The 26,064-nt window shown below is 45.7% G+C and overlaps 1 protein-coding gene across 1 annotated transcript in view; it reads left to right on the top strand.

Moving 5' to 3' along the window:
* LOC138529875 (D(2)-like dopamine receptor) overlaps positions 1–25,864 on the top strand; it is a 434,356-nt gene extending 408,492 nt beyond the window's left edge. Inside the window, exon 8 of the mRNA XM_069640867.1 lies at positions 24,814–25,864. Coding sequence (XP_069496968.1) covers positions 24,814–25,010 — 197 coding nt within the window. The 3' untranslated portion in view covers positions 25,011–25,864. The remainder of the gene's footprint in view (positions 1–24,813) is intronic.
* Positions 25,865–26,064: the final 200 nt, after the last annotated feature.

Below are 26,064 nucleotides of genomic sequence, written 5' to 3'. Positions count from 1 at the left end.
ATATACGGTTTTGTGTCTTAAGTCCTAGCACCTCCCAGGCTTATTTCTGTATGGGTTTAAGTTAATGTGTTTGGAAGTTGGTAAGAACCATGTAGACAGTTACTTTTTTTGTCATTTCCAGGAACGGCACGGTCTTACGAAGTAGGGCTTGTTTGAAGTTGGCTTTGTGAGCAATTTCATGTATTTGAGGAGGGAAGGACAGATCCTTTTCAAGGATGATGTTCAGCATTTTAAGTGAATCCATTGGGGTGGATGGGCTGCCTAGGGTCTCCGGCCATGTGAAAGGGGGGGAATTGTGTTTATGTTTGCTTTGAATTGACATAGAGATGATTTTGAGTACGCCATCTGTGATTCAGCTGAAGATTGAGGCATGTTGAAATTTGCTTTAGACTAGGTTGAATGCAATACGTGCATATTTTTTATTTATTTATTTATTTATAGTGTGATATAGTTTAAAGAAACTTTTATACACAGACATAAAAAACAAGAAAGAACAAAAAACAAATAGCAGCATTAACAATAACAATCAAGATATACCATCACATGTACCAAGATATACCATCACATAAAACTCTCTTTAAAATTCAATTACAGCAATAGACAGTGATATTTCATTGGCTTTTAAAATGCATAGCCAGAATCATATAGATTGTATGCCCTCCACACAATGGACAAATCTTGCAAATGTTAACTTCTGAATGTCCAAAATAGATAGGCAATCCGTACATAGATGTTTTAACGTTTCCACCCTGTCTTTACAATAGCGACATCATCTCTCCTCTTTTACAATATCCGATCTCGCTCCTAGAACATCATACGCTAAAAACAAATTTAACTTAAGTCTTAAAATACTATTCCTAAAATCGCCAGAGGGATGTCTACCTAAACAAAAGGCAACAACATTATAGGGCTTATTGTCCCAAGTGAAATGATCGTAAAAGCGCTTATTCATCAATGGACTCATTATGAGTATGCCAGTCCGGTAGCAACAGGGCCGGTAAGCTACCGGCACAATTGTTACCGGACCGGCATACTCCGAATTCTGTGGGTGGGTGCCTTTCAGCCCGCCAGGTCCGACTTGGTGGGTGGAAAGGCACCCACTTGCAGACTTTGACGAATGCACCGGCACTGTGTGCAACAGTGCCAGTGCAGGAATGGGGAGTTACTTTTTACGGCACCTGGCTTCAGTGACGGCCGAGGCTGTAATGCTCCGGTAATTCCCGAAAGCCAGGCGCCAGTAAAAAATGCACAACTCTGGCGACAGCCTGCCGTCTTTACCAGCACGGCTACCGCCGGGGTTGTAATGACCACCAATGTCTCCCTATTTATGGTCCAATCTGTTTTATATAATGTTTGCTTAGTTTTACCTGGGGCCAGACACAATTCATATGTGGATGAGTTCATTCTTTACAATAATGAATCATAGTTTACTTTCCAATCTTGCAGCACTTTACACAAGGCCTGACAGAAATCATCCTTCAACTTCACAAATGTGGTTGCTTTGGGCGGAGACAGAATACGCTCTTAAATATGCAATAACTTCCAATCTACTCAAGATTGGAGAGAAATCGTACCCAGTTTGTGTCATATTGCAGCTTTTGGCACTGAACCTGTCAAAAAGAGCGTTTTCCTCTACAGTATAGCTTCTAATCTGGATCAGGAAATACCCTGCTCCAGCATCTCAGAACCAAAAAGCAGTTTAGGGACCAGTTTTTCATAATAGAACCTTAACAACAGGATGATTGAAAAATGCCCATATTTAAAGTCAATTTGCCGCACCTGGATAGCTGCCGACATAAAAGAGGCTCGAATAGATTTATAAATGATCTGTTGTTTCCTCTTAGAATATATCGTACTGCCCAGGTATTTAAATTCCAGAAACTGATTGCCAACATAACATTTATATTTATTTCCCTTTAACCCTAAAGCATTCAGAATCTGGATTTTGGATTTCACGATTGTAACAGTCAAGAGGGTCAGTTATACCACAGAGGGGCCCGAGACCCAGAAACCCACCCGATTGGGGAATGGTGGGGTCAGGAGACATCTAACCCAGCCAAAGCACAGACGGAGACTTGTAATATGGAACTCCAGGACGGGCCCAAAAGAGTCAGAACGCAGCCTTTCTGCGAAGTAGCAGAGACGCCGACGTTCGATTCTGGCGGCGGTTTGAAAGTCATGGAACCTTCGGGCGGAGACACGAGAGTCAGATTGTCGCACTCATGTGAATTAGAAGAGGTGCCGACGTTCGACTATGACAGCCGGCAGAGAAGTCAAGGAACCGCGAGCAGGGAAAGGCGGGGCTGCCGCGGCATGGGAAACCTGCGGGTACTCAGCAGTTGTAACCCAACTGAGAAACGCAGAGCCATGGATTATGAAAGACAGCGTTGCGACAACATAATAGAGCAGGACAAAAACACGAGACTCCTAGAGACCCATCAAAACCCTTCCAGGAAGGAACTAAGATCTCACCTAGTCAGAGATGACTGGAACAGGGAGCGGGTGTAGGTCGATGTCGAAGACAGCTTGCAATGCCTCAAGGGAAAAGGGGGTGGGGCTTGGGAGAGTTTATATAGAATAGAGGAGGAAGTGAACACTGATTGGCCTGTTAAACTCTGCCTATATAAAGACAACCCTGGAAGGCGAGAGGGTGTTCATTCTTGGTTTTGTTGCAGATCGAACCAGATAGGACATCAGGAGCTGCCGAAGGCTGGTGGGCGTATGAGGACTAGGAGGAGAAGCCTTGCCAGAAGTCCTTACCAGATCCCCTGCAAGGATCAAAGAAGAAGCATAAGCACAGAGAACGGACACTGCAGAAAATTTTGATTAAAGCTTATTTTCTTTTATCCTTTTTGAAATAGTCTGAATAAAGACCCATTTTTAATTTTCATCAAGCCGCCTACCTGTTTCATTGTCACAAATTTGGTGGCAGCTGTGGGATCCTGAAACACGGTATGGAGAATATCATCAAGGCCTTAGCAGAAGGACAGCAACAGCTTCCGCAACTGGTACAGGTGCAGGGACATCAAGCCCAGGCGGATCGACAAGCCATACAACAAGCCCTACAGTTGCAAGCTGCCTCCCAGGATGCCCTGAAGAAAGTGACAGAAGCTGTGGTCGCTCATAGAGGCATGACGCCGGCCCCTTCCAACATTCTACAGAAATTCCAGGCTGGTGAGGATCCAGGTTATTTCTTTACGAATTTCGAACGGGTCGCTAGAAACTCCCAGTGGCCGGTGGAGAAATGGGGGCACTTCATAGCTCCTTTGCTAACAGGGTCAATGCAAGGGGCTTACCAGGTGGCAAACCCTAACGGAGACACAAGTTACGCGGACATAAAAAGAACCATCCTATAAAGGATGGAGGTGGATGAGGAGGCATATCGTCAGAAGCTTTGGGAAACCAAACTCTGCAATGGGGAAACTCCGAGGCAACTGTACTATCGGGTACACGACTTAACCGAAAAATGGTTAAAACCAGCCAACTGCACTATACCTGAAATCATGGACAAAGTGAAGTTAGAGCAGTTTGTGGATGCGCTTCCAAGCAAAATGCAAAGATGGGTCCGACAACACCATCGACCCACTCTCACTGAAGCCATAGACATTGCCACAGCATTCCAAAAAGCAGGTGGAGCCAGGATAAATCCTGTAGAAGGAGGAAATAAACCTTTACTTCCTCGACCCACAAATTCGGGAGATGTAAAGCCAACCAAGATGGATCCAAGAGGTTCGACATGGCCCATCTCCAGCAGGCAACCCCAGTGTTATGATTGTGGGGAGTGGGGGCATATCGCCCGATTTTGCCCAAGGAAGAACAAACCAGAACCTATGGAGATTGGTTGTATACAGAACCCTGAGTTTAGAAGGAGAAGAGAGCCCTATACAGTGGAAGTTCGAGTGGACGGTGTACCCCGACAAGGCCTGGTCGACAGTGGAAGCGAGCAAACCGCCATCAGACCAGAAGTAAGTGTCTTGGGAAAAAAAGGGAAGCACAATATTTTGGTGAAATGTGTGCATGGGGATGTAAACTCCTACCCTTGCAAGGAAGTAAACATAGAGGTTAAAAGGGTTCACACACCAATGGAGGTAGCCATCATGCCTCATATACCTGCTCCTGTGTTAATAGGGACTGACCTGCCCAACTTTGATGACTGTGTTAGAGAAAAGGAATGGTTAAGAAGAGTTCCTTTCTCAGAAACTGATATTGAAGGGAATAGTGAGAGAAAACCCAGGAAAACCAGAAGAGAGGTGAGAGAAGAGAAACGGAGATCGGTGGAGAGTTTCAGTGGACTCGTAGATTGGATTTCTGAAGATAAAAGAGTTTCTTTTAGAAGTGAAACACTAACTGACCCATCCTTAAGGCATGTCCTCGAGCAAGCAATGAAAGACCCAGAAAGTACAAGCAGTTATCTGAGGTTTAAAGTACAGCAGGGACTTCTATACCGGGTTACCAGAAAGCCCGATGAACAGGAGATGGAGCAACTTCTAGTACCACTGAGTTTCAGAAAGTCCATCCTGGGGATGGCTCATGATGACCAGACAGGCGGTCACATGGCCAGAGAGAAAACCCTAGAGAAAATCTTGAAGTGGTTTTACTAGCCAAGGGTTTATAAGAAGTGGCAAAGTACTGTGATGAATGCTCCACATGCCAAAAATCAAACCCAAACAAACCAAGACGTGCCCCATTAATACCTATGCCATTAATCAAAGAACCATTCTTCAGGATTGGCATGGATATAGTAGGACCACTGGAACCCAGTAGTCATGGATACCAATATCTATTAGTAGTGGTGGACTACGCTACAAGATATCCAGAAGCGTTTCCAATGAGAGGAACAAGTACCATCCAAGTATGCAACCAATTGATTCCATTCTTTGCCAGGGTAGGAATACCATCAGAAATAGTAACGGATCAAGGTCGAAATTTTGTATCAGGAGTGATGAGAAGAGTATGTCAACAGCTTCAAATAAAGCAAATCCGTACGTCGGTTTACCATCCACAAACCGATGGTTTAGTAGAGCGTTATAACAAGACCATTAAGCTAATGCTTAAGAAGGTAACGGCACCTACCAGAAAGAATTGGGACAGAGCAGTACCGTGGGTCCTAATGGTATTAAGGGATACTCCACAATCTTCAACAGGTTTTTCACCCTTTGAATTATTGTTTGGACATCAACCGAAAACAATACTGGATATTGCCAAAGAAGAATGGGAAAGTCAAGAGGATCCTGCCACCCTAACAGACTATGTGATTGAACTCCAGGATAATTTAACTAGGATGAGAGAGCTGGCACAAACCAACCTGGGAAGATCCCAGTTGACCCAAGAAAAATATTACAATCGGAACACCAGAGTTCGACAGTTTAAAATAGGTGACCAGGTGTTAGTATTATTGCCCACAAGCCAGAACAAAATGTTGGCCCAATGGAGGGGCCATATAAAATAAAGGCAATATTAGGTCCAGTAAACTACTTGGTGGATCAACCCGATCGGAAGGAAAAAACACAGAATTACCACGTAAACTTGCTGAAGGAATGGAAGAACATGGACAAAGCCATACAGGTTGTCACAAGAATGACCCAGAAACCTGCATTCAATTCAGTTCAGTGGGGAAAACAGCTCAAAACAGAAGAAAAAAGAGAATTGAAGGAACACCTTGAGCCTTTAAGTAAGGTGTTTTCCTTCTACCCAGGAAGAACACACTTGGCAGAACACAAAATTGAAACAGAACCAGGACAGACCATAAGCATCCATCCTTACCGATTGCCTGAGTCAAAAAGGAATGCAGTGCAAACAGAAGTGGAGGAGATGCTGAGGCTGGGGGTAATCGAACCATCATGTAGCCACTGGTCATCCCCCATTGGTCCTTAAACCGGATGGGAGTATACGTTTTTGTATGGACTACAGACAATTGAATTCCATCTCGACATACCAAGCCTACCCCATGCCCCGTATTGATGAACTTATTGAACAGTTAGGCACTGCTAAATATATTAGTACCATCGATCTGACAAAGGGATATTGGGAGATTCCGTTAAGGACTGAAGATAAAATCAAAACCGCTTTTGCTACCCCTTCTGGTCTATATCAATTTACAGTACTACCATTTGGTTTACATGGAGCCCCAGCAACTTTTCAATCACTGATGAATCAGGTTCTCGCTCCTCATAAGGGATAACAGTACCGCCTACCTGGATGACATAGTTGTATACAGTAAAAACTGGAAGGATCATCTGAATCAACTATCATCCATAATAAAATCATTGCAATCAGCAGGTCTTAACATAAACCCAAAGAAAACTCTACTGGCCACCAATCAGACTCGATACCTGGGATATCTGGTCGGGGACGGGGTTATACGACCCCAGTTGGACAAAATTAAAGCAATAGAGAAACTGCCTATGCCCAGCAATAAGAAGCAGATCAGAGCCTTTTTAGGCTTCATTGGATATTATCGGCGCTTCATACCTTTGTTTTCTTCCATTGCCAGCCCGCTGACGGAGGCTCTCAAATCTTCCTACAAAGGCAACTTGCTTAAAGATGAAGAAGCTTGTAAAGCCTTTACCGAGTTTAAATGGATAATATCAACACAACCTGTTCTAAGGTGTCCCAATATTCAAGAAAGGTTTTTTGTGCAATCTGACGCATCAGGAGTAGGAATAGGGGCCGTACTATCACAATGGACTGAAACTGATCTACAGCCAGTGGCCTTTATAAGTCGCAAGCTCTTACCACATGAAGTGGTGTATTCTACCATTGAGAAAGAGTGTCTAGCTATCAAATGGGCCATTGAGACACTCAGATATTACCTGGCTGGAAGAAATTTTACAGTTTTTACTGATCATGCTCCCCTCCAATGGTTGGCCACGCACAAGGACTCAAACCAACGAGTATTGAGATGGTTCTTGACCCTACAGGAATTTTGTTTTGAAACGGTGCACCGACCAGCGGCTTTCCAATTAGTTCTGGATTAGCTATCCAGAAATCCTGACCAGCCCGATCGGCTGGATGCTTCAGGGGGGTGTATGTAACAGTCAAGAGGGTCAGTTATACCACAGAGGGGCCCGAGACCCAGAAACCCACCCGATTGGGGAATGGTGGGGTCAGGAGACATCTAATCCAGCCAAAGCACAGACGGAGACTTGTAATATGGAACTCCAGGACGGGCCCAAAAGAGTCGGAACGCAGCCTTTCTGCAAAGCAGCAGAGACGCCGACGTTCGATTCTGGCGGCGGTTTGAAAGTCATGGAACCTTCGGGCGGACACACGAGAGTCAGATTGTCGCACTCATGTGAATTAGTAGAGACGCCGACGTTCGACTATGACAGCCGGCAGAGAAGTCAAGGAACCGTGAGCAGGGAAAGGCAGGGCTGCCGCGGCATGGGAAACCTGCGGGTACTCGGCTGTTGTAACCCAACTGAGAAATGCGGAGCCGCGGATTATGAAAGACAGCGTTGCGACAACATAATAGATCAGGACAAAAACACAAGACTCCAAGGAGACCCACCAAAACCCTTCCAGGAAGGAACTAAGATCTCACCTGGTCAGAGATGACTGGAATAGGGTGCGGGTGGAGGTCGATGTCGAAGACAGCTTGCAATGCCTCAAGGGAAAAGGGGGTGGGGCTTGGGAGACTTTATATAGACTAGAGGAGGAAGTGAACACTGATTGGCCTGTTAAACTCCGCCTATATAAAGACAACCCTGGAAGGCGAGAGGGTGTTCATTCTTGGTTTTGTTGCAGATCAAACCAAACAGGACATCAGGAGCTGCCGAAGGCTGGTGGGCGTATGAGGAATAGGAGGAGAAGCCTTGCCAGAGTCCTTACCAGATCCCCTGCAAGGATCAAAGAATAAGCATAAGCACAGAGAACGGACACTGCAGAAAATTTTGATTAAAGATTATTGTCTTTTATCCTTTTTGAAATAGTCTGAATAAAGACCCATTTTTAATTTTCATCAAGCCGCCTACCTGTTTCATTGTCACAACGATATTTAACCTCAAATCCAACAGATACAAATGTACTGCTTTCAATGACCGCTGTAACCAAATCAGGGTCAAATCACATAAAACCATGTCATCTGCATAGTTCATGCAATGTAAATGCAGATTCCCCAATTTTGGGGATTTGTCTGAACCGTCTGTAATTGAGACCCATATCGCAAATATAGATCCTGAATAAAAAGGGGGCCAGGACACAGCCCTGCCAAACTCCATGATGGGTATTAATCCATCTGGTGCAGCCTCCCTCTTTATTTAGTCTGACCTTAACCTTGGTCCCCTCATGAAGGCTGGCCAAGATGTTCACCAAAGAGAACGGAGGCCGAACACCCAAACAAGTACATTTCTTGCCAAAGTCTACTACGTATCATGCAATCAAAAGCCTTCAAAATATAAAATAGCGCCAAATAGGCAGGTATTTTGCATGCTTTTGCTTGATTAGCCAGAGCTGTAGTATACAATGATTTAATGAAGTCCTGACCCCCTTTTTAAAACCAGTTGAAAGAAATCTTCACAACCCGCTTTACTTGCCCAGCACTTTAATTCTTTAAGATTTAGGCTGGAAAAGATTGTGTTTGATGAGTCTAATACGGAAATGGACCGATCATTTAATGGCTCAAACCTATCACCACGTTTAAAAATTAAAATCACCACCACACATTTGCATGAAGAAGGAATAACTTGTGCCTTTAAAATATCATTAAATAAAGGCAGCAGTAGGGGTGTGGCTAGCGTGCATGGCGTTAGGAAGCAGCTTTGCTGAGCTCCCACCCGTGATCCTGCGTATGATCCTGTTGCAAAGGACAAGAGTCGCATCTTTGATAAAGGAAAATAGCCACCGGTAGCTGAACCCTTCCTCTGATGCCCTGTTTGTTTTCCAACTCGAAACGGACCCAGTGAATCACAGTAGTGCCGGTTCCACGAGGTCCCCCTGTGCCTCGCAAGATGGTGCCAATGGGCTCACAACGGAAGCTCGTAGCAGGCGAAAGCTTGCAGAATCGTGCGAACCAACGGCTCAAGTAGAGAATCAGACGCTGAAAGAACCCCGTCCTCCTCTGAGTTGTTGGGCTGTTTGGGGACTGCCCTCCTCCAGCTTTGCTGAAGAGGGGGAAACAACAGGACATAGAGTGTCGCCAGCGCTGCACCTTGCCCCTGACCAGAGGGCTGGAGCGAAGAATGGCATCCCAAAATCCCGCTGAGAAAGCTCCCCCGGGCCAGGAGCTGAGAAGGGACCACAGAGACCAGGACTCTGTCATCGAGTCCAAGGATCCCATCGACCGGGACGCCGCAAGACTATCGACGGGGATTGGACCGGGCAGTCAAGGTATGTGGCGCCTCAGTCCCGCGGCCAGAGATGTACTGAAATGAACCAAGTGCTCAAATCATTCCCGGCTTCCCCCTGGGCCAGCAAGCACATAACAGAGCAGAAAGTTAAAACGGCCTCTCCCATCAAGCTGTAACACGCGTGTCCCCTTAAAGTGCTGGGGAACCTGGGGCCGGGCAATGCATGCTGGAGGGCAGCTTAGCACTACTGCTTGGAACTTGGCATGCCCGGCAGACATCTGAGGCCCTAGTCGGCCGGGAATCCCAAGACCGCCTGGACTGGGGCGTACGAGCCCCCTGATAAGGAGGACAAACATTGCACACGCTGCGACAAAGAACCGGAGGTCGCCGGTGAGGAGCGCACGTCAAAACCAGCAAAGCACGCTGCTCCCTGGTCCGCGCACGGTCGAGGCATTATAACTGAAGAGGAACTCTCCTGCACCCCTGCCCTGGAAAGAGTTTGGGGACGATACCAACCTAAGTATTTGACTCCCAGGCAGCACGAAAGACAGGATTCCGACATACGGGCAAAGTGGAAGACACTGCAATCCTGGAGCAAGTCAATGCGGAGAACATCCAAGACAAGAACTTCAGCACACGCTAACGGTAAAGAAATCATTATGGACGGGTGCAGGGAAATACTCGTACAAGACAGAACTCGGTGAACCCTGCAAGCTTCTACAACAGGGGGGAGGCCCATTGCTCCCACTGCGAATCCACAGAAGAGTCCAGATTCCCACAGTGGCACAGAGAGACTCAATTCCCCAGGAGCAGCAACCCTAAGCCCAATCCACCGGCGCTGAGACCTTCAACTGATACCCACTGAGCGCATTAAAAGGTGAGTTGCCACAGTCATTGCAAATTACTCAGAAGGGGCACCATAACCCAATGGCGCCCGATCTGTCGATTCAACAACTCTGCACGGCCGGTGTAACAGCACCACTGTCAAACCTCAGCAAATTATGGCAGGCAATGTCCCACACTAGGGGTAAACCTAAATTGACCATAATGGATTCCTTCTCGGCGAACAAGCCGAAGACGCAGTTGCAGCAGGATGCGACCGCACACCAGGCATCACACCCACCAGATGAAAACTCCAAAGACGCTCAGGTGCTGCAGGCCATTGCAGCCCTTAGAACATTTATTGACACAAAGATAGATGAAGTCAAGTCTGATTTGCAACTGATGCGCCATGACATTCAAAATCTGGCGGAAAGGGTGACCTTGGCAGAAACAGGACTTCAGGAGACTGTTGAGATGGCGGCTGACCTAAAAGCAAGAGTTCAGGAACTGGAAAAGAAGGTGGCAAGACTGGAAGGAGGTGCGAAGATGCAGATGGGAGAGCCCGCCGCAACAACATTCGAATACTGGGAATCCCGGAGGACATGGAGGGCTCGAACCCGACCACATTTGTGGAAACGATGCTACAACAGGAAATCGGCACCTGCCAATTATCCCAGGGGTTTTCGGTGGAGAGGGCCCATAGATCCCTACAAAAGAGGCCCCCACCAGGCTCATATCCACGGCCGATGATTGCAAAAATCCTAAACTTCTGCGACAGAGAGACAATACTTAAATACTCACGAGGGGGGGAGAAATCAAAAGGGACGACTCCAGAATTGTCATTTACCCAGACTATACCCCTGCTGTACAACATGCAAGGAACTCCTTTGTGCCAATAAAGGCAAAACTCCGCAAACTGAGCCTTAAATGCATGCTGCTATACCTGTCTCCTCTCAAGGGGCTCTACAAAGGGAAGGCAGTGTTCCTATAAACTCCTCCAGCGGCCAATATGTGGATGGAGCATAATGGCTTGGCCAGCGATGAGGGGCCCATCACATGAGTAACTATGACACGGACAGGGAGGCGGGGGGGTCCATCTGAAATGGATAAATGTATACGAAACAATGGTAAGATGAATGCTACGTCCCACATCGCTGAGGCAATGACACGTTAATTGCCTGTTCGGGCAGTGAGTCCGCTAAGCCACACGCACAGCACACTGAAACCCACCCCAATACTAGATCAGTGCAGGCCTGTTGCTAGCACTAATCCATGCCGGAAGACCTGGATAGGTCCAGAAGGCGTGGGGGCACCTGAGTGCTGCCCATACCCGGCAGCAGCTGGGAGCAGTTGTTTGTTGTTTTATGTTTTTCTGTTCACACTGTTAAATGTTCAGTCCGTTAAGAAGTCTCCTAATAAGGACAGGAAGAATCTGAGGGCGATGTGGACGGGGGTGATAGAGGGGCCAGTTTGCGGCACTAGTTGCACGGGTCGTAGCTGCAATGCCACTGCCATAATGGGAAGCGGCCTGTGTAGCACGGGGCTCCTTATATTAACCATTGAACGAACACGGTAGCACAAATTAAGGTGATAACGTGGAATGTAAGGGGGTTAGGCACATACCTTTGTAGGAACAGAATTAGATCTTTCTTAAACAGAAAGAATGTGGCAATAGCCCTCTTGCAAGAAACCCATTTGACAAGGGAATCCATGGTCAAATTACAGGAACATTGGGGGGGCAGGGGTTTGGAGCGACATATTCCAAATATGCAAGGGGTGTGTTCACATGGATAAGCCCCCAGTTGCCTTTCAGACTGGTATGGGCAGAGGCAGACTCAGAGGGCAGATATATGATATTGTGGGGCTACATTGAACAGACTGAAATATGCATAGTAAACTCTTACTTTCCCAACTGCAACATCCCGGCCCATCTGGATCTCATGCACACCAAGTTAACCCAATACAGGAGCTGTTTTTTCATCTAGGGCGGGGACTTCAACTGTGCACAACATCTGGACTTGGACAGATCCACTCCCCCATTAAACAGGACAGCGGCGGCCTACACTGCACTCAACACAGTGTTAGAGTGGCTGGACATGGTAGATAGCTGGCGGGAGTTACACTCAGGGGAGAGGAGCAACTCTTATTTTTCATCCCCGCATGGCCTATACACCAGGATAGATCACATCTTCGTAGGGAGAGATCACCTCCCCCAAATCGAACTGGTGCACTATCTAGGGCAATCCATCTCCGATCACTCACCCTTGATAATAGAATGGAGGATGGTCGGGCCCAGGCCCCCCATACCGCTATGGAAGTAGCCCACTGAAACAATGAAGGACTTAGTCTTCAGGGATGGCCTCTGGGACACCCTGGAGAAATTTGTCGAAGAGAATATGGGCAGTGTGGCACGGCTGTGCACGGTGTGGGAGGCACTGAAAGTGGTGATACGCGTGGAGTTTATAGCAAAAGCAGGCAACATCTGGACGCTATTGAGGAAAGCACTAGAACAGCGAGAGGAGGAGAAGTTGAAGGAATGGAACACTCTTAGGGTTGAATGCAAAGAGACATGGAGCAGACTAGCCAAGTTTGACTACACTGCTAGAACTATTAGAGCACACATGGAGGCAGATAGACCTGGCCACCTAATGGCGTGGCCATGCAAAAGGGAACATCCTAGGCATCTAACGACCGCATTGAAAGACGTAGATGGCACATCACAGCTATCGCAGAAAGCAATCAATGACCCCTTCAAATCATTCTACACCCAATTATACTAGCATGATACCCCAGTCCCACCAGATGAAATTCAAACCACTCTCGAGGAAATTGACCTACCGAAGCTGACACCCACACAGAGAGAGGTCCTAGACGCCGATATCACCACCGAAGATATCACAGAGGCTATGAAGTCACCAGCCACCAGTAAAACCACGGGCACTGATGGGCTACCCCCAGAGTTTTATAAAACATATGAATCATCACTTACGCCACTATTGCATAAAGTGTTTCAGGAAGCATACGAACTGGGGAATCTCCCGGACAGCATGAGGGAGACGCTTGTGATCCCGATGCTTAAGCCTGGGAAACCAAAAGACAAGTGTGACTCATACCGTCCACTCGCAATGCTTAATTATGACATCAATATACTGACCACAGTGCTAGCGAAGCAGCTCTCCAGATTGATAGGTGGGTTGGTGCACACGGATCAGAGCGGCTTCGTACCAGTCCGCAACACAACAGCGAATTTACGCAGGTTACAACATATTATGTCCCAAATGGACCACAAAAGTGGCTCCTACGCAGTATTATCATTAGACGATATAAAAGCATTCAATTCCATTTACTGGGAATGGCTTCTGGCAACCCTCAGGGAATTCGGCTTTGGGGAGGGATTTGTCAATGGGTGAAGATCCTATATACTAAACCAAGAGCAAGAGTGAAATCTGGACAGTACGTATCTTCGGCATGAGACATATATAGAGGCACCCGGCAAGGCTGCCCATTATCCCCCATGCTCTATATACTAGGCCTAGAACCCATTGCTATTTACTTCAGAAAGCAGTTTTTTGATGCGGGAATCAGGGTGGGAAAAGTGAGCCATATAATATTGTTGGATGAAGACAATGTCCTTTTATATGTGAAGGACCCGCACTTGAATGTGCCAGTTATGCTGGAAGTTTTAGACAACTACTCCAAGGTCTCTGGCATACAGTTCAGTAGGCAAAAGTCTTGTCTGTTTCCGTTGGCAGACTTGAGAGTCAGAGATATGGAAGACTTGCCCGAAGTGGGGATCCAATGGCAACCAGTCTCATTCAGATATCTGGGGGTCAATATAATGCACACACCGGACTTGATGCATTAGCACAACAACGGAGCTTTGCTTAAGACACTGCATAAATCGATAGGTTTTTGGTCCAAACTCCTACTGTCTATGATGGGCAGGGAATCGATAGTCAAAATGATTGTTCTCCCGAGATTCCTCTACCATTTTCAAAATGTGTCTTATTACATTAAGGCTTCCTTTTTTCGTCTGCTTGAGACGATACTCAGAGTTCTTATGGGGAATAGGTAGACGCAAACTAGCACTGACCATGCTTACCCTGCCCTGTAGAGCAGGAGGTATCCGACTCCCAGATCTGGAAAGATATTATTTAGCGGCGCAGCTCAGCTTTGTGGCCGGATGGTTATCGGACGAGGTTACGACGGGGACCGGGGTACTGCAAAACCTAGGGGCCCCACTACACTTAAGGGAACTCATGTGGGCACCCCAACTCTACCTAAGCAACATGTCAATGATAGTGGCTTTGGGGAGGAGAGTTTGGCACAGGACCAGAGCACTCCTACACCTAGAACACTCATATTCCCCCGGGATCCCAATGATCTCAGACCTATGCAAGGCCAGCACAGACCTGGCGAATATCAGACTCTGGGAAAGGAACGGGGCATACACGCGGGGGGAACTTTACGAGGAGGGAACCTTCAGGGATTTCACTTCACTCCAATCCATAGAGGACTTACCAGAGGGCCAATTCCTATGGTACCAGCGAGCTAAGAAGGTAGCGCGAGCAAAGTGGGATGAATGGCCCGAAGAACCAGCGACGAACCCCCTTGTAACACTACTATATAACCTGGGAGATGGCTGGAAACTGGTGTCCAGAATATACAACCAGTTAATAGATATACCCAACCCCCGGGGTACTGATCTGAACAGACCTAGGGCTAGATATAGCGGACCGAAAATGTGAAAGGGCCCTGGCGTTCCCCAGAGAAGTGTCCAGAAACGCTATGTTTTGATCGATACAGCTAAATGTATTGTGTACATATATGACCCCGGACAGAGTAGCCATGTTTAACAAGCAAGCTCCCCCAGGATGCACATGGTGCAGTGCAGAGAAGGCAGGTCTACTGCACATGTTTTGGAATGCCCCAAAGTACAGTGCCTCTGGTCCAAAGTGGAACAAACTTGCAGGAAGGCCGGATTGTCATGATATGGTTGGACCCCCAAGGAATGCTTATTAGGAACTTATCCCAGATTAGCCAAGGTGAAAAACATTGTGAAATTGATGGATATGGCATGTGTACTAACCAAGAGAACCAACGGACCAAGGGTCCAGAATACACAGCATGGCACAGGGAGCTGAAACGCTGGGTGGAAGCGGAGACCAGGGCGTGGGAAGATGGAGTCTCTAGATCTCCTGATGGCACTAGCAAGTCATTTGATGCATGGAAAGCCCTGACGTGGGACTTGTTCCATCCCTCTGATGATAAACCCCCCTGAACTAGAGATACTACTGATGATTGCAAATAGCAAACTAACCTGAGATGCTGCACCTTGCTGACTCACGGTATGCTCCCATCTCCCTCTATCCCTCCTTCAACTCTCACACCTCACACTCCCCACACACAAAGAAAAACACTACAATGTTAAATATGGAGACAGTTGTTATTTAATTGTTGATTTTGTTATAATTACATTAATGCTGGATCAGCACCTTGGTGTAAAGCGCTCTATAAATAAATCAATCAATCAATCAATACCGTATAAGGCGTGTACAATTGACCGACGATATGTTACACGTATGATTTATAAAAATGCCAATAAAGAAAATTAAAAATAAAAATTAAGCCAGCAGTACTTTAGCCCACACGTGTGGGTCAAATTTCAATGTCGCGTTGGATAATCCACCTGGATCTGTGGCATTTAATTTTTACATTTACAAATAAGATTAACAATCAACTCGTTCTCTAACATTATACCACTGTTCCAATTTGCCCCTATGATATTTTGAGAAACTCTGCCAGTCAATCAAGCATTTTGCGCTGAGAAGTGGTCCACCCATACATCCTCACCAATTGGTTGCACTTGAAGAAAACCCTGACTATCAGGAGATTTAACGAGTTTCCAAAATGTACTGCCGTCATTACACATAATACTACACATAATACATTAAAGCACCTTCTCAGTATCTTGTAGAGGAAGTCAGGACCTATAGGTGTGTGTAGCGTGTTGGGAGTGGCAGTGCTAGCAGGACCATTTCATTGGCAGAGTCTGCGTTCACCGTTAAGTGAAGGAGGAGTTTTGCAGCTAAAACACCTTTCCAGCACGGAGCGCGCACGGTGTGCACAGTGCGTTGGGAGTGTTTGGAGTGGAGGGAGATTGGCCGGAAATCTCCCGACTTGCACGTCTTAAGACACTCATCAATCCAGCGAGACATCAGAACTTTGGCGGTGAGTGCAGAAGTCATTTTGTTTGCCTGTTGCCTTCCTACCCGTGACTAGGGGTGTCACGGTATTAGTTTTATGAAGGTACGATAACCTTCTTGCAAAATGACGGTATATCATGGTTATCGCGGTATAGCAGGTGGAGTTAACCAATCTTAACAAATATTTTCTAAAAGGTCATAAATTGTCAGATTTATCATCACAAACAAAACCTGGCACCCAGAGTCAGAATTGGGCTGTTCAACATACTTTTCACTGAAATGCCACCCCTTGCTTCCACCAAACACAAACATGTGTGGAGAGGAGGAGGGGGAGAGCCCTGCTGCGACTGGCAAAGCAAACTGAATAGCTTTTCTTAAGTGGTCATTTAGGCTTTTAGCTCCCCCACTGGCTACTGGTGAAGATGAACATGTTGCCATATTTATAACATGCATGCCCCAGATCAATGGAGGCTGATGGTAGTATACGCTTGTGCGCATACTCGCACACGCATGCTCTCTTTACGTTACAGCCTTTAGTTTACTTGTGGGCCAAAAGGTGTTCAGTAATCAAGGACATGTCACCCTTTGGTATGGCAGCAGGGAATACCCACAGAGATGAGTGAATTTCACAGTGTGACTTATCATATGTTAATTCAATGATAGAACCAGGGACATCCCCCATTGTCATACGTTTAGCAAACATACATTATAAATATATAAACCCCAAAGCCGCCAACCCAAAGTAAACCCTTTTCCTTCTTGGCACTGTATTTATTCTTCCTATTGCTAACATATTGATTTTGTGTCAGGCACGTGTAGTTTATGGAATGGCATTAAAAACTGCTCCAACTGAAACTACTTGGCAGATGGCACATCCAACAGTGCAAGACCAAGACTGCGCAGCACTTGCTTACTGCAGCTTTCCAAATCAGATTAAAAAGCACACTTACAAAAGACTTAAGCAGCCTCTTAACTAAGGAGACCAGTATGTCGCTCCAAAAGTCTCCAGACAATGGCTCCATAGACATGCGGATGGATGATAAACCTTCTGACTTTAACCTTTGACCAAAAATGACAACACACAGTGACCACTATTGGTTTGGAACTGATTTCTTTGCCTCATCTCCGGCCCCTTCGCCTACCCCTCTCCCACTGAAATGTCTATCGGCAGTAATGCGCAAGATGGATGATGTTATGAAATACGACGGAGAGGGTTGCCTGACTGAAATAAATCAAGTACTTTGTATATTGGTTTCGCTGTATGAAGGTCTCCACCATGAAACTAAGGCAAATGCAGCACTCCTGAAGTCAGTATTATTTAATTTTGACAATGTAAAAATGCACATAGCGGTCAAAGAATTCCTGTTTGGACATACTCTTGCACATCCTGAGAAGGCCAAAACTAGAGGGGGAGTGTGGTGGAGAGGATGGCACCCTGGTCTCTGCACCCTAAGTACAAAATACTGCCTGTCTGAATCCCTCTATGGGTGCACTCGTGGGCCAAGTGCAAACATGCCAGGCTAACAGTTTTGTCCCAGCAAATCATTTATCAATTTCAAAGAAGACGAACTCTGAATCTCGAGTTACGCCCATATACATCTGCTGCTCCAAGGAGAGACGTGTGACCTTTGCTGAAAATCAGCCCCATCCTCGAGCACCTCACAATGGATTTACTGCAGAGCGGTAAACAGCAGAAACCCCCCCAGCCCACTGTTCTCTCGGGAGGTGAAGATTCCAGCATAACAAATGGCAATTCACCCGCTGCTCAATCGAAGGGGACAAGAGCAATTTTGAGGGTCGCTACAGAAAACTGGGACCCCAAATGAAAAAGGCAATAAACAGAGTACAGAAATCAGTTAAAAAGCAAACTGCGCAACAATTTATACATGTACTACTTTCTCAACCAACGTTGCAGGCCCCGCTGTCGCAATCTAAAGACATGGCAGTGCACCGCAAGGTACAAATTGCCTTTGGTGATATAGGAAGTGCAAGTAAGCCTGCATTGAATTTGGAGGGCACAAACCCTGTGAGGATCACTAAAATGCCTCAACCGCTGGCAGCAAAGAAGAGTCCTCCTCAGAGCATTGCGGTAGGGGCCCCGCAGTTAACCTCGCAGGTACTTGTCCCGCTTCCGTGTGCAGCCAAGAGAGTGCTCGATCCGGTGGCAAACAACACTGATGGCCCTAGTCAAACTGATACCGCTGCTTCACAGCTACAAGACTTGAAAACTTCAAACAATCATCTGGGCAACTTTCGCCAACTTTGCCGACTTGGAAAGTAGTACCAGAAAAATTGCCCAGTTTGTGGAGTTCTTTATATAATACAAAAGAAAACAGAAGATCTCAAGACCAATGTCCTCTGGGGCCAGCTTTAGTGGACATCTCAAACTCCTGTAACCGCCACGCTGATCAAGAGGGTAAAGAGAAAGAGCACACCTATAACATTCTAATTGAAAGTGGTCTACCTGAAATGCACTAGATAACCATGAACAGAGCGAATATCCTGTATCTCCTTTGGGAGAGTCCGGCCTTGACAAGTATTTCCTCTAGTAACCTAGTAAGGGTGTTCCTGTTTGATCGCCAGCGACACGATCGAGCAGTGATTTCCCTAAACTCGAAGATAGTGCGGCACATCCTACTAAAGGAAAAAGATTCACTCCGACGAATGGGCTTTGATCTATCCCCCTGTGTAGAGCAGGTCGCTGGAGGGGGGATCCATGCCCATAAAATGAGGTCGACCCCTCAAGGTGGCCAGCTCCCTAACCAGGGCATGGGAGAATCCATGGAGGAACAGGTTTTGAATCTAAAGAGGATTCTTGCCTCTGAAGAGAATCGGGATAGGTCGTGGCTTCAGGGGTTGGCCCCAAACTAGATTGCCGGGGTGAGCCCTAGGGTGCCTCAGAATGAGAATTATACTGGCCTGACGTTCATGCTTTTTAACTCTAGGGGCAATATCCATCTCTTCAATAATAACTATCTTTCTCGAATCTGCAGGCAACACACGTTTATAATTTAACAAGAAACGTGGCTAACAACTTTACCGTCCTTTGATGGTTACGCGACTCTATTCCAAGAATCACGCCAAGGCGAGAGTGGACATCCTTACGGGAGCTTATTAACTGTGATCAAATCGGACCCGAATGTATGGGTGGTGTGCAATTCGACCATTTTTTTTGTAATAATGGTGACTAACGTCAGAATTGTTCGGAAGATCGTAGTTAACATCCTTATTATGAACAGGTACTGGCACCAGGGAATGTGTCTGTTAACTGAGGTTCTGGAACTTATTACCACCTTTGTTCTAGACCGGTATGACCGAGAGTCAAAGGGCCATGTTTTTGTGGGGGGAAACTTAAACTCTGATTGTCTGAATGGTCAAGGCTGCATCAACCACGGGGGCTCCTGCGACCTCGTCTGAGTTCAAATTAAAACACGGCCAGATGTGGGATAGCGCTTTTTGAAGCCTAAGGTTGATGGTTGTGAATGGCACAGTCAGGGGGAACATCCCTCCACGTTCCACCTGGACTGAGTTACAAGCTCAATCTTAGATTAGGCCTATGTAAATAAGTGTTTGCATGAAATCTGTAGTGAGTTCTCGGTGAAACAAACGACCCTGAGTGACCACGCTTTAATATCAGTACACTTTGGCAAACTGAGTTGGACCAGTATGCCAGTAGGAAGAAGTATGGCCAGGGAGTCCTTAGTTCTGAACACACAGGACAACCGCATTGCGTGGACCAGCAAGCGTGCAAGGTTGGTGACCAAGTTCTTTGTAGATCTCTTGGCAGATAAATCACTGGTTTGTAGGTCGGAGCTATTAGCTTCTGATAACTTTGAATGTTTTGTAAAAGACGCTATTAGGGCCGACTTTCCTACTGCAGGGAATTTGAACTCAGTCCCCAAGATCCATAGACATGCGTATAATTTTGAGCTTCTTGCCCGGAGGAAAAGTCTCAGAATCTTAGTTCATAGGATAAATGGTGACCCTAACACTATGCTTGGCGAGAAGATTGCCCTGGAAAAAAAAGCTTGACAGTCATAAAAACTGGCAACGAGCATCAAAAGCACATCTCTTACAACTAGATGCGGAATCAATGCTGAAAGCGCTCAGTAATAAAAAAAATAAAGCCTTTTGGGCCTTAATTAATGGGCAGACGGGCCTTCAATCAGGTAGACTGGTCAATGCAGTGGGAGAAGCGGACTGGGTATCCCATTTTGAAGAACTGTACGTCTGGGCTTATTCCCCCGCGTCAATTTTCAGTCTCGCTAAACATCCCTTAAAAGAGGTGGGGGGGGATTTAATTCAATTTTGAAGTTGTTCAGAAGGTCATTCTGGGTCTGAGCTCCTCTCTGGCTCCTGGGCCCAACAAACTGTCAAACCTCCTTTTTAAGTCGAATCCAAGGCTGTGGTCTGAGGTACTTATAGCCTGGTTTTTGGACATAATAAAGACGGAAAGGTTTCCAGTGACCTGGAGTCAGGCTCAGGTAATCCCAATACACAAATAAAGTGCTAGATCGTCTCCCTGCAATTATCACCCAATAGTATTGATGGATGCTGATTCCAAAGTATTTGCTTATGTCCTGTTAGGGCACTTATGTGCTACAACCTCAGGGATCCTTAGCAAGTGACAAACGGGATTCTGCCAGGGGATGGGAAGTTCCCTTAATGCATTCAACATGGGCCAAATATGGAAATCCAGTTTATGTAGCCTCGGTTGACCCGACAGCTGCCTTCGACACAGTCGATCGCCCATTACTTTGGCAAGAACTGCCTTCATGCGGTATTCCTGAGGGCCTGCTGACACAGCTGGTAGGTCTGCATAAACACTCCACAATTCAGGTGTGTTTAGATCAGCAAGGTAATCTGTTCAGGCCCATTAGTACGACCAAGGGCATTAGGCAAGGTTGTGTAATGGCTCGGTGTCTCTATAATTTATACGTGGCTGACATTAACCAATATTTGCAACCTAGAGCCATGGTAACTCCAAAATTGCATCATCTTCGCCCCCTGTGGCAGTCTTATGCTGATGATTTCCTAATATTCGATAATACACCTATAGGTTTGCAACCTCTACTGGATGGTTTTCTTGATTTTGTGGCGGCACATGCGTCAACTATCAATCCCACCAAGACGAAAGTGATCCAGTTTTCCAACACTACAAAAATATCTTCCTTCTTTTGGCATGTTCAAGGGGTAAGGGTGTAGAGACTGGATGCCCTTCTATATCTGGGCTTCCTGATAAACTCAAAAAAGTTGGGCATAAACATCAACAAATGGCTTAAAACTAAAGCCGCAGGGCTGGCTAATCAATTACAGAGAATAGACTCAAAATTCGGGAAATGTTCTACTGTAGCCTGCATTTGTTTTTACGACTCAAAAATTGTCCCGAAAATCATGTATGGGATTGAAGTCTATGAACTATCAATTCTTAGCTACTTGCCAGTCCTGGAGGGACAGATGTGGAGGGGCGTTTTCTGGCTGCTGCCCTCGTTTCTACTGGCCGTGGTCCGATATGATCTGGTCTTGACTTCTCTGTTGGCAAGAGCCCAATGGAAGCATCTGACATTATAGAGGTCGAGTTTGGTTATGAAAGGTGCCTCATTCTATCCTGACCTCAATTTCATTATTCAGAACAAGGTCTTAAAGATCCTGACAGAATGGGCAGACTACTGAATGCAAGCTCCTCTCAGACATGGGCAGCTCTCTTCAAGAGCTGGCAGGAAACCATTGAAGGGTCCATGGGTATCCCCCGATGATGCACCGCCACTATGACCATAAGAGAAGGGGATTTATCCCGATATTGGAGCGCGGAATCATTTTTTAAGATTTCGCTGGAACATCTTGCATACATAAGAAATTTTACTACGTTATGGCCTTGAGAATACTGAGCATATTTATTGTAGATTCTGCCAAACAAGGTCGCAGAGGGAAACATTAAAACACCTGCTGACCGAATGTGCAGTGTTGTCAGGAAAATGGGCAAAGGCCTTTAGGAATCATATTGATTGTTTTCAGAGAACAGTTACCGAGCACTTGTGGGGGCTATGTTTGGCTGGCCATACTACTTCCATTGTGATATCTGTGGTGAAGTTTGTAAACTTTTTGTATCTATGAGAATGGGTATGCCAAAATGATGTGTACTTATTAATAGTTGTGGGATAGCGAGGGTTTAACTTACTTGAGACGTCTTGCTTTGTTTTGTATTATGCCTTGGTTTTTTTGTTCTTCTCTCTTTCTTGATTTGTTCCTCAGCTAATTGTTTTATATGTTTTGCTGCCAATTTTTACTTTTTGTTTCTGTTAGTACTACATTATGTGTATTGTTAAAGGTTATTTTACTTAACCAATAAAACACTTTTAAAAATAAATAACCTATAGGATGTTAGCCAATTTGCATAGTTCTCTTTATTTTAGCGATTTGCCTTAAGGAATGTAAACCCTCCTTACGCCATTGTCTATTGTACCCGCGCATCTCTCTTTTTCTACTTTGAATTGCCACATTAAACGAATCAGTATATACATTTTTACCTCTCCCCTTCTCAGGATGTTTAGCCATTGTTAAGCCACTCAAAATCCATTGTAACATGGGAAACAAAGTTTTAAGATTGCTCAATACCACCCCATTACCCACAAGGGTAGCCTACACAGAGGCATTAAATTGCTTGACCAATTTTGGACACCATATAACAGCAGAAGCTCTTGCTCTGATTTCCACAGACAGGTGCCCTAATACTGGATTCATGTAGAGAAAAAGAGGCAATCAAAAAACCAACTAACCTATGGTCACTTCCTACTAGATCCAAAACCTCCAAATCACCACCTTGTTCCGCCAAGTCTTGTGTAATAAACATGTAATCCAGAGTCAACCTTACACCCAAATTCTGCCACGTAAACTTTATTGATTTTATTGGACATTTGTATGGCTCCTTTACATAGGTGTTTCCAGATGCCACATGACATAATGGGGGTGGGGGACATGGGAATCACAAAAGTAGAACAACAAAAAACTGTCATATTGGCCTTGTGACAATCCTACCGTGCAAGTGCAGGACAAGGTGAAAAGTGTAAGGGGGAGAGGGTATGGGGAGAAGTGCAGGAGTGGGGGTACCCCCACAGGTGGGGCTGGCAAGTGCTGGGTGGGCCAAGGCGCAAAAGCCAGGGAAAGGGGGGCAGGGGAGGATGTGTGCAAGGTCCAAGTTGGGCTAGTCCGGGAAAAGGAGCCTGAGGGCAAGTGCTGGCAAAGGATGCTGGGGGGACCTGCAGGGGGAGGGCTGGCCCCTCGGCGTACATCACTAGCCACATTCCCATTTAGCATAATTAGGTTCCAGGCCTCTAATGCTTGCCTAATTTGTTGACGCTGTGTCCTTGCTATCGCCAAGACATGTGTCTGCTTCCCCTGGAATACCATGTAGATCTAGAATTCCCTATTAAAGTCAACAACTATCATTATGCCTGCTTCTTCCTCCGGCATTTCCTCCATTAATAATTCTGAGATATTAAGTAAAAAGAGATCTAAATCTACATTTCTTGGGTTAAAATAAACATTAAACAAACATGTCTGCAATAAATTAGATGGCTTTTCCCTCCGCTCTAAAATAACCAATAAAATATCCAATCTATCTGTGTCAATTTTATGCATAGAGATACTCAAACCCACTTTTACTACACACATAAGTTATTCAAAGGGTCTTCCCTTCTCACCCCTAGAGGCATTTACATGACACACTTCAAAGCCCTCTATTATCGGGCAGTCCATAATCCAAGTTTCCTGGAGGCATAATAAAGTGTGTTTATTAAACGACTCCTGCTGAGGCATTTAATAAGTCTTAGGTTTTCCACAAAGCCAAAGAAAAATGAATTACTCAATCCGCTGACCCTCGAATCTGTCCCTAGGTATTCATGATAGAAGCCCAATCATAATTAACAGTTCTTTTACAATGTTTTGAGCTAGAGTGGCCAGTCCCACAATTGCTATCCACCCCTGTCTTGCATCATCGGCATAAGCTTGGAATTTGTGAAAGTTATTGGATCGTAAGGGAGCCAGATGTTTGATGTAAGCACTAATAACCAGGGGGCCTTGAGGTACACCTATGTTGATTGTTGTGGGTTTTGATCTGAATTTAGCTGTATTGACCTTAGTTGTGTATCCTTAAAAGGAATCCAAGAAAAGAGAGCAGCGTGGTAATGATATAGTGATATAATGATAAGAATTGAATGAAAGATAAACAGAAGGAGGAAGATGTGGGAGTAATAGATTAAAGTAAGAATGTTAGCTAAAGGAAGAAGGCAACCTCTTAGAGAACTGAGTAACATTTTACAATATCAGATATGCCTCCTACTTGGAAGAGCGTAAATGCCATTCATATGTTCATGCCAACTGACCTTCTGTTTAGCTTTTGCTACATCTTCCATCCATCCAAGGAAGTAAACTGTGTTTTCTTCATCAGGGCAGATTGCTCTGAACTACACCTGCCACTAATATCTCTCTTCTCACCCCAGGGGTCTTCATCATCTGCTGGCTGCCATTCTTCATCACCCACATCCTGCGGGATCACTGCCTGAAATGTGACATCTCGGCTGAGCTCTACAGTGCAGTCACCTGGCTCGGTTACGTCAATAGCGCCGTCAACCCCATCATCTACACCACCTTCAATGTGGAGTTCCGCAAGGCTTTCATCAAGATCCTACAATGCTGATCCCCCTCCAGACTAAAGAGTGCTCTACCAACCATATCACATACCACAGAATGTGGATAGGCTTAAAAGCGCCCCCTGACATTGATTGAAAATTTGAGGGGCATCAAGTGGACTTCTTTATAAGCCATGCCTGCACTATGTATTCTTCCTCAAGCCCTGAAAAGCTGTAACTGCAATTGCCTAATGGGGTTCCTGAAGCCGTTCTCACTGAGGGACACCCTTTCACCTTCATAAAACACATTGTCTGTTATAATGACAACTAATAGACCCAGAGTATGAAGAACAACACTGAACAAATGAACGTCAACATTATTCACAGGTATAGGGCAATCTTGCTGCTTATCCAGCTCTCAAAACCTATTTTGAGGGTCATTTCGGCATAAGAACAGGACAAGTTAACCGACTGGTCTGAAAGATGTATTGCTGTATTACGCAGGGGATTCATTTTCTGCATGCCATGGACAACACATTTTTTCAAACTAAATGTGTGATAGTTCTTTCAAATGTGACAGTTGGTTTGCCCAACCATCCACTGATCTGAACTCGTTTCTACTCAAGAACTGGTCACATGAATGAATGGAACATGCCAGGGCAGTCTCACCACAATGCATGAGCTTTGCGACTTGCAGCAAACAATGGAAAAGTGCCACAATGCATAGTAAAGAAATCAGGACCTGCGCAGGAAGTGCTTTAATGTCATCCCAGGATGAGGTAGAGAGGTCCACTGGTCGCAACATTTATTTCCAATCCTGACTCGGCACCATGGTTTAGGACATTGTACGGATTTTTGTGACTATAATTGAAAAATGTTCAGATTTTGCTACATCCCAATAAAACACTCCATTTTGCCTGCCTTCCTGTCTGACCTTGTGGTTAATCTAAGAATAGTCCAGAGGCTAATAAACCCATTGTGGGTTTTTGGGGGTATTCTTTGAGAATTCCACACCCAACAGACGTGCACAGAGAATAATCCGCACACGTGCACTGGTCCCCGGGATGGAGCTCTGGAAAAGGCTTCTATGAGGCAGGCTGCATTCGTAGGGACAATAATCTC

The sequence above is a fragment of the Ambystoma mexicanum genome, chromosome 1q (assembly GCF_040938575.1).
Source record: "Ambystoma mexicanum isolate Mex_15411 chromosome 1q, UKY_AmexF1_1, whole genome shotgun sequence".
Classification (NCBI taxonomy): domain Eukaryota; kingdom Metazoa; phylum Chordata; class Amphibia; order Caudata; family Ambystomatidae; genus Ambystoma; species Ambystoma mexicanum.
This window is presented reverse-complemented; position numbering and strand designations above follow the sequence as displayed.